The 9,508-nt window shown below is 44.6% G+C and overlaps 1 protein-coding gene across 3 annotated transcripts in view; it reads right to left on the bottom strand.

Moving 5' to 3' along the window:
• Positions 1-88: 88 nt before the first annotated feature.
• Positions 89-9,508, bottom strand: part of PLEKHG6 (pleckstrin homology and RhoGEF domain containing G6) — a 17,598-nt gene continuing 8,178 nt past the window's right edge. The window contains exons 8-16 of one of the 3 annotated variants that reach the window (XM_027838766.1): positions 8,593-8,703; positions 8,006-8,155; positions 7,654-7,791; positions 7,287-7,406; positions 6,558-6,690; positions 6,276-6,391; positions 1,791-1,945; positions 534-1,253; positions 89-284 (exon numbers count right to left, since the gene is read on the bottom strand). In XM_027838766.1, coding sequence (XP_027694567.1) covers positions 275-284; positions 534-1,253; positions 1,791-1,945; positions 6,276-6,391; positions 6,558-6,690; positions 7,287-7,406; positions 7,654-7,791; positions 8,006-8,155; positions 8,593-8,703 — 1,653 coding nt within the window. In that variant the 3' untranslated portion in view covers positions 89-274. The remainder of the gene's footprint in view (positions 285-533; positions 1,254-1,790; positions 1,946-6,275; positions 6,392-6,557; positions 6,691-7,286; positions 7,407-7,653; positions 7,792-8,005; positions 8,156-8,592; positions 8,704-9,508) is intronic. The other 2 variants (XM_027838767.1, XM_027838768.1) reach the window with 2 other exon arrangements.

Genomic DNA, 9,508 nt, shown 5'->3' with positions numbered 1-9,508 from the left:
AGTAAATACGTTGTCCAGGCTTGTGCTGCCCTCTTTTGGTTTCACCCCAACTACCACTTTTCACCTCACACACAGCCACTCCCGTCACTATTTTCTATACAGAATCTTATTTGAACTTAAAGAGTGTTTATGATACAGAAATATACAGTCTTAATCCCAAACTTTCATGCAGCAGGTGGGTGCCTGGGTCTGGCTTTGGGCCGAGTTGGGTAGATGACCAATACTCCTTGGATCAGATGTCCTCTAGGAGAAATCTTAGGTGTCCTGAGTGAGGCTATACCTCCCTGGAAAGAGATAGAGAAAAGGGGTGAGGGGAGTGTCAGTAGCACTCTAATGTTTCAAATGCATGGGAAAAGGTCAAAGAGTGAACAGGGATTAGTTTGTAGTGAAGATCCTGGCTAGGGTGCCCTTTCCCTCCCTTTGATCAACCTTTTTATCGAGCATTTCACCCTCCATGTTACCCTTCCTCACTACTGTTCTTTATACACCCCCTCCCAAGCCTTCCTTCATATTCTCTTCCAGGCAGTACTTACGATGTGGTTAACGGGGTATCTAGCTGTATGATTTGAGACCTACGCATCCTTTGTAGTTCGACTACTGTCAGCTTCTGGGGTGGTCTGTCCCTGGGTTCTCTCACTGTCTCTGTGACTACATCAATCCGCTGGCTGGCCAGGTCCTCCCGTATCTCCTGGAGCATTTCTTCTGCTCGTAAGGAGTAGGACGTGGAATAGCGTTTGGGTACCACAAACAGAGTACTTTCCTCCTCATCTTCCCCTGAGGAGTTCCAGGGGCTCTCTCCTGCCGAGTCTACCTGAGGTGGTGAGAGAGGTAGCTGTCCCCGAAGCCTAGCTCGGTGCAGAGTCTCCATTACTACATCCCCTCCTGTCGAGGATACTTCTTCCTCCTCTTCTTTCTCAGACCAGGGTGGGGACTCCCTCCGTGGAAGGTTATGCCCTCTGTGGATAATATCCTCCTCAGGGAGGTCAGGGGCACTCAGTCTTTGAGGGGCGTGGGGATTGGAAGGCTGGAGTCTTCGAGGGATGTCTCGGAGGTCCAGGGTGGAGAGGGTCAGTCGGGGGTCCTGGCGGAGGGCAGGCCAGCGTCTCCGGTTCAGTGGGGATTGGGACCCATGTAGGGAGCCAGGTATTGTACCATAGCCACTGTCAGAGCCATCATCCAGGCCGAGAGAAGAGTCTTCTCTGTCTTCTGTGACCACCAGCTGAGGGACAAGGGCTGAAAACTCTGAAGATCTGCTATGTAGGAGAGCAAATACTGGGTCAAATTTTATCTCAAAAGTTTTTGCTCCAGCTAGAAGCGATCTCCCACTGCTCTGAGAAGAGAATCTTTCTAAGGAGAGATTCCTTTCCTCTCCAGCACTGTGGTGAGAGAGAAAGAGTACTGGTTTGGGAATGAGTAGACCTGTGTCACCTGGAGCAGATCACTTTAAGTCTGCTTTCCTATCTATAGAATATGGGAATTTAAGGTTTCTTCTAGCAGTACAATTCTATGACTGCACAAACACATTCATCTATACCCTGAAGGTGTGAGAACTCATAATTTGTCTCTGTCATGATTACCTAGTGCTGTTCTTACTTCCCTGGCTTACTAACCCCCTAGGCCTGTCTAATACTCTTCAATTAATGTCTGATGCAGTTACCCATCACTTAATCTAGGTAGCCTGGACTCCAAATACTCCGAACCCATTCTATTCCCTCTGAATGATCTGTCTTACACTTGTGGTCCCCCTTCCCATAACTCTGTTGGTTGAGGATGTGGATAATTATATCTACCTCCTCTCCAGATTGTGGTCTTCTACACTGCTCTGAGAGCCGTCAGGAGAGGGGGTCGGAGGCCTGGTGCTAGGAGATTCGATGTCCCTATATAAGGCCAGGAGCTCCCTCTTCTGATGTACATATTCCTCTGTCTTTAATTTCTGCAGGTTGGCCTGTTTGAGTGAAAGGCAAAATAGACAAATTCAGAGCCAAAGAAGGAAATTGGAGGCAGGACCACAAAAAACACCTCCCTCCACAAGACCAATGATAGTTTTCCTTTGCCAGACCCTCCTTTGAACAATAGGCTTGAGAGAAGACACCCTCTTTCCCAGAAATCCCTCCCATAATTGAACGGGGGTTTGGAGTGTTATGTTCTGAATATTCAGGTTGTTTTTTGAGATAGAATACCCTCCCACCAACAAGGCTCCTGGGGGATGATTTGGGCTTGGGAGATCCACCCCTTGCCTGGGAATGCAGAAGGAGAAATAGTTTCCTGTTTTCTATCTCCTCTCTATTTTTATTCTCTCTTCCTCCTTCTCCCTCCCCCATCCACTCTAGGTAAGTTTAACTTCCTCATTTGCCTTTAAGTAAGTCGACTCCTCATCTTTAAAAAAAAAAAAAAGACACCTATTTACACTGAAAAAACCCTTTAGTTATTGTCGTATATTTCTCCTACCCTTCATTGCTGAACTATTAGAAAGAGTAATTTGTCTCTACTTCCCTACCACCTGTTTTTCAACCTCTTGCAATCTGACTTCTAATCTCACCATTATGCTCAATACGCTCTCTGTGGCAGGTAGTTAGCCCACACTGGACCTGGAGTTAGGCAGACCTGAGTTCAAATTCAGCCTCAGATACTTTTTACTAGCCATATGTCTGTGGACAAGTCACGTAACTGCTGTCCCCCTCAATGTCCTCATCTGTAAAATGGGGATAATAATAACAACTCCGACCTCTCAGGGTTATTGTAGGGACAAAATGAGATAATATTTGTAAAGTGCTATGAAAATCTTAAAGCACTATGTAAATGCTAGCCATTCCCATGATCTCCAATGGCTTCTTAATTTCCTACTGGTCTTTCTCACTTTTGGCCTTTTTTCAGCATTTGACACTCTTGTCTTCTGTAGCACTATTCTCTCTTAGTTCTGCTTCTACCAAGTTGACCATTCCTCAGTCTTATTTACTGTGTCACTCTTTCTCCCACCCCTCAAGTGTATCTCCTAAGTGTCTATCCTTTTCTTTCTTCTCTCCCTTGCCAAATATCCATTCCTATTGCTTCAGTTATTTTCTCTTATGCAGATAATTCCCAAATCTTTATGTCCAGTCCCAATCACTTCCTTAACTTCTTCTAAAACCGAGTTGGACTAAATGGCCCTTGTAGCCCCTTCCAACTCGACATTCTGTACTGATGTGATCTGCAACAGACCCTTGGGATATTTCTTCTTGTATATATTCCAGAGTATCTCAAAGTCAACATTTCCAAAACAATCCACTTTCTAATAAATTCCAGACTTCCTCTTTTTGGTCACTTGGGCACAAAAATCTTTGATTTATCTTTAACTCTTTCTCCTTCTTTACATTCAGTCAGCTTCCAAGTCCTGTTTATTCAATTTACAAAAATATCTCTCCCTGCCAGTCCTGTCCTCTCTACTCACATGGCTAGCATCTTTGGTAAAGTACAGAAATAGGACTTTGTAGCCATACTTTGGCAGGGGGTCAGGAGGGTGGGTGAAGGAGAAACTAAATATTATTACAGAACGGCATGCAGTGGGGCTGAAAATATGGGTCAGGGATACTGTGCCTCCTTGAAGTTCTGAAATGGTCACCTCCTAGTTAAGACCCACAAATAATCATATTGTACCATGATTCTTTGATACAACCCTTAAATGTAACAATAGACTTATTTGTTTATATGCATATTGTATCCCACTTCTTGATTAACTTATAAGATCTTTGAGAGAAGAGACAATCATTTTTCATCATTCTATCATCAGCACCTAACCAGAATGTCTTGTACATTTAGTAGCTGCAATTAGCTGATTAATTAATGCTGGGTAAACTGAAATATTGAACAACTCCCTTATCTACATCTTCATTCCTTATTGGTATATCTGGATATCTCTGGTTGACTCTCTTCTTCCACTTGCCAATATGGTATGTACCTACATTTCTGGGCCCAAAATTCTATCTTCTTTCCAAAAATAGGTATTTGTGACATATAAAAAGTTTGAGAGACATGGTTTCTGGGTAATCATTTTATTAATAATGCTACCATATTATTAATAAAAGGATGGTCATTTGACTGTCTCTCTTAGACCAAAGACTCCTCGTGGAACCCACTCAATGCTTATATGCCCTTGGATGAGTGGACGTTCCTGAGGGTGGAAATAAACTCTAATTGGTTACCAATTAATGAGAGACTGAATATTATAGAGGTGGACCTATTCCAATGGGGGTCTGCTGTACATGACTGATCAGTCAGTTTTGGTCAAAGAGAATTATCTGAATCCATATCACGTGTCTGACAAAAGGGAGATATTCCCAAACACAGTGGGCCAGAATCCATCCATTTACCTAACTTTATCTTTTGAACGGATCTGAGTTCTCCCCCTCGGTATTAGTCCTGCACTTCAAAAGCTGCCTGAGTAAGAACCTGTAAGGGCTGATTTCTGGATGATGAAGTGGAAAAGGGAAAAACCTTGTTCCTAATTCAATAATTACTTATTAAATACAAGAGAGGATAATTTCTGTCATATCCCTGTCCAATAATTCAATATCTGTCAGTATCTAGCCTAGGTAAGAAACCTTGGGGCCATCTTATCTGTTCTTTATCTTTTATGTTCTTCCTTTGAAATCTGTCAGGTTTGCATTTTCCTCTGTTCTCCCTGTTACCATTGAGGTCCCAGATCATCATTGCTTCATGGCTGAATCAGTCCTTTAATAACTTACCTCTCTGCCACTCCAGGTCTCCCTCCCACTCCAGTCCACTTAATGTATGCAGTTGCTTGGCAAATCTCTCAAACACTGATTTAATTGTATCACTCTCCTTCTCAGGAATCTACAATGTCTCTTTGTTTTCTACTGCTGCTTACAAGTCTAAATTCTTTCCAAGCCTTCCATTACCTGTCCCCAGGCTATCTACCTAACCATTCCTTCCCACTGTTCTCTGATACATGACCTCCCCTCCAGTCAGTCTGGTGTCCTTCTTCTCTTTCATACACTGCTCATTCTGCCTTTACTCACACTGTTTCTGCTGCCTGGGATGCTATCCCCTAATCTAAATCCTACTCAACCTTCAAGGCCCAATTCATATCTCAGCCAGTTCCATGAAGCCAGAAGAGAATAGGACAAGATGATTTCTAAGGCCCTTTCCAGCCCTAATATGGGCAGCTAGATGGCATAGTGGATAGAGTGCTGGACCTGGAGTCATCTTCCTGAGTTCAAATCTGGCCTCAGAAACTTCCTAGTTGTGTGACCCTGGGCAAGTCACTTCACCCTGTTTGCCTTAGTTTCCTTATCTGTAAAGTCGGGCAGAGGAGGAAATGGCAAACTACTCCAGTATCTTTGCCAGAGTCAGACACGGCTGAAAAATGACTGAACAATAACTGAAATTCCAACTCTAAATCCTGTGATTGTGGAATGATGGAAAGAACTTTGGACCTGCAGGTAGGCAATATGGTTATCAGAGAAGGCTGCCAGCTAAGTGCTGGACCTGGAGTCAGGAAGATCTAAATTAAAATCTGGTTTCAGGCACTCTCTAGCTGAGTAACCCTGGGCAGATCACTTAACCTCTATCTTCTTCAGTGTCCTCATCTGCAAAATGGAAATAATATTAGCACCTACCTCCTAGAGTTGTTGTGAGGATAAAATGAGATAGTATCTGTAAAATGCTTTGCAAATATTAAAGTACATATAAAATTATATCATAAATATATGGGATACAACATGCATACAAATATAAAAATCATAAAATTATATCACCTCTCTGTGCCTCAGTTTCCTCATCTGTAAAATTACAGAGTTGGACTGGATCATTAAGATCTTTTCTGTCACCACAAATTGATGGTTCTATAAGCCTCTTTGACTACCCCAGCTCACACTTTTCTTTTCTTTCTCTGAAATGTCTTGTGTAGTCATGCCTTGAAGTTCAGCACTTAATTGTTTGAAATGTGTAAGTTCTGTCTCAGTTCTGCTACATTATAAACTCTTTGAGGACAAAGATTACAGCCTATATTTTATTTAATTAGTGACTCTTCTCCATCCTCCTTCATGCATCAGTGAGCAAACCACATCTCCTCATCCAGAGGAGCCAGTACCCTAAGGGTCCAGAAACTAGTTATAGCCATTAACCTATCTAACCCTTCTCTGTGAGGTGGTGTGCTCTCTCTGTCTCTGTCTCTGTCTCTCTTTCTCCCTCCTTTCCCCTTGCTCTGTTTCTCAGCCCCAGTAGGTCTCTCCTTATGCCTTGCCCCAACTCCTCTCCAGGCTGCACCCACAGAGTACCTGGGCCTCCTGTATCTTCTCTTGCCAACGAACACATTCATTTGGGCTGGGACAATGGAAGATAAGGGCGCTGGAGACACACTGGAATTCGGTAAGGTAGATCATCAGGAAGCTGTCTGGGGTGGAGGAAAAATAGGAAATGTAGGAAGGCAGAGGGGAAGCTGCTTCCTCCTGCTCCCTGCTCCCCCTTCACTGAGCCAAGGGGTCATTGGGAAGAGGAAGGAGGAAGGACTGAGGTAAAAGGAGGAGTTCAGGGGAGGGGCTAGAGTGGGAATGACATACTGGGGTCTCGAAGGGACTGACACACAAGCTTCTCCAGCATGAGGGGTGGGCGGATGACTTTAGCCTTGTCTGCCTTGCGCTGGGGTTTGGTCACCAGAACCACATCGGAGAATAGGAACAGGTACACGTCCAACTAGGAGCAGGAAGGGAGAGAAACAGTGATAAGCTTGTTATATGATGGTGGGAAAGATTATGGGTTGAGGGAGCTCTGGGTGAGAATGTACACGGATGCAAATGATGCACAAGAAGACAGTAAGCACAGCTCAGAGGACCATAGGGGACCTTAAGAGCTGGAAGAGACCCTGGTCTAATCTAATCCATACATTTTACTGTGAGGAAACAGGACAAATGAGATCCAGAAACTATAAGCCCAAAGTTCTCAACTTGTTAATAGAAGAGTTAGGGAGGGAATAAAACCCAAGTCTCATGGCTAAGGTCCAAAGCACATGGGCACGTAGTCCAATGTTATGTCACACAGTGCTAGACTCAGGAACATAGGGATGGATACACCTAGAAAAGGCCTTTGAGAGTTCCCGAGCCCTCTCTGTCCCACTTTGCAGCTCTCCTGCCCTCCATTCTCATCTGCTCTATCTTCTACCCCTTCTTTCCATGCCCCAAACTTCTCCGTCCTTCTTGCCCTCTCCCCATTCTTATCCTTCAAAGTCTGTTCTCCCCAGCTCTTTTATTTATTGTCTCTCCCTAACCCCCAGTTTCTGCCCTCTCCCTCACCTTCCCCTCTCGTCCCTCCTTCATTCGAACAGAACCCTCTAGTAGCAGTTTCCGGGTGTGTTGGTGGTCGACCCCCAGCATGGGGGAGGTCAGATCTAGGTTGGAGAAGGGACGCAGGTTCTAGGAGGGACAGGGAAACAATATTAATGGACAAGGTACGGGACCCCAAACTCCAATGAGACAAGACTCTGTCGTCTTTCCGCATCCTCTATGCCTAATTTGGAATAATTTCATGCTTCTCATTTTCTAATGCTGCCTTCCCCCTCTCCTTTTCCCTTACCCTCCTCCTTTTGCCCATCCCCCATCCCAATCTCCTTCCTTTTCTCCCAACTCTCTGTCTGTCTCTCCGTCTATTTGTCTTTCTTACCTTCTCCACTTCCTCAGTGGATGGTTCCAGCACTTCATAGGGCCCAATTCGTTGGGCAGCAGCTGCCAAGCTGTCATGATCCTCCCCCTGACGCACTTGGCTGTTGATATGGTGTAAGAAAGCCTCCACAGAAGAAATCTAGACCCAGGAAGGAGACTGTCAGGGTTCAGCCTACTCTGGCTCTGCCAACCCTCCCCCAAGGAGTGACCAGAGACATAGAATCATAGATGGCACAGGTGGAGAATCAAGACATAGTCTGTTAGAGCTAGACTAACCACTTCATTTTATAGATGGAGAAATAGACTTTTCTCAGGAGTTCCCTGGAAAGGCTAGGTCCTTTGTTTATCCCTACCATGGCGCTGAGAACATCTTGGGCTTGGGGCTCAGGGGTCTTTTTGAGCACAGCCTGGAGCAACAGAGGGTATTTTGTGATTCGTTGATGGGGTTTGATGAGCAGGTCACTGAGTCGCTGGCGTCCAGATCTTTTGTGTTTCTCACACCACTGGGGTTCAGGGAGAGAGAGAGAGAGATCAGGGGTCAAGAGGTACCATGGATAGAGGCAATAATAATTATAAAAGATTAACTTCCACCAAGCGCCTGAGGCTCCAATGCACTCTCATCCTTTGCTCCTTAAGATTAACAGGGAGATAGCTAGGTGGCACAGTGGATAGAGCACTAGCCTTGGAGTCAGGAGGACCTGAGTTCAAATCTGGCCTCAGACACTTGATACTAGCTATGTGACCCTAGGTGAGTCACTTAACCCCAATTACCTTACAAAAAAAGAAAAAAAAGATTAACAAAGCCTTAGGACCCTTTCTTGGAGAGGCAGGATGGCTGTTTAATATTCACCTCGAGCAGCCAAAAAAATCCTTACCAATAGGCAGACACTCTCCTACCCCCCTACCCCCCTGCCTTGGCTTCCTGCGAACTAACACTAACCTGCACATAAGTCTGGAAGAGAGGGTTGTTTTCCTGTAGTTCCCGAGCGTAGGCCATGGTTTGCTTCACTCGAAGACAGTACTGTATATATGGCTGGAACCGTTGGCTAAACTTGGGGTGTTGGTGGGTGGGAGCACAGAGGAATGTGGTGGAGAAAATAAAAATGATCAAATCACAATTTCAGACATTGTTCATGGAGATTGGTGGGTGGGGGATGGTGGTGATAGCATCGCTTGTTCCTCAAACAGACCCTTAGTCATGGTTTAGGCTAAGCCCCATCTTCTAGCATCCCATTCATGTTGGAGCTTTTGAGCCAGGTTGGTACATAGAGTTGTGGGAATACTTTTTGGGTTATCCTGCTCACTGCTGCAATAGATGAAGCTAACATTTCCCTTATCTCCTCTTTGTTCTTTCCATCTGTGGTGCCTGGCAACTCTATGGTCCTGCTGTCCATTCCACATCAATCATGAAATGGAAATTTTTATCAAGTGGGGAGAGAGGGGGAGGTTCCCATTTCCCCACTGGAGGCAAGTGGGACCTCAGGGGAAGCCCAGGAGGTACTTCTTCTTGTAGGTAGAAGACTTGGGGTTTCTGGAAAGGACTATTATGAGCCTATGATTTTCCTCATAGCTGTTATACCATCCATCAGGTAGGATGTGTAGAGCCTGTTCTGGCAAAAATTCTGTCCTAGCATATCTGTCTCTGGGACTTTTGTCCCCTCCCAGTGGCTTCTCCTCTCCTTTCATCAAAGCAAAGATATGAGGTGCTTGCCTCCTTTAATCATCTATTCTTGTTCTTAGCAGGCTCTCAATGAATCCTCCTAATTCTTTTTTTTCTTATTTTTTTCTTTTTTTATTAATTAATTTTTAGTTTTCAACAATCACTTCCATAAGCTTTTGAATTTTGAATTTTTCTC

The sequence above is a fragment of the Vombatus ursinus genome, unplaced genomic scaffold, assembly GCF_900497805.2.
Source record: "Vombatus ursinus unplaced genomic scaffold, bare-nosed wombat genome assembly UNPS02014830.1, whole genome shotgun sequence".
Lineage (NCBI taxonomy): Eukaryota > Metazoa > Chordata > Mammalia > Diprotodontia > Vombatidae > Vombatus > Vombatus ursinus.
The sequence above is the reverse complement of the archived record's forward strand: the minus strand, read 5'-3'. Positions and strand labels throughout refer to the sequence as shown.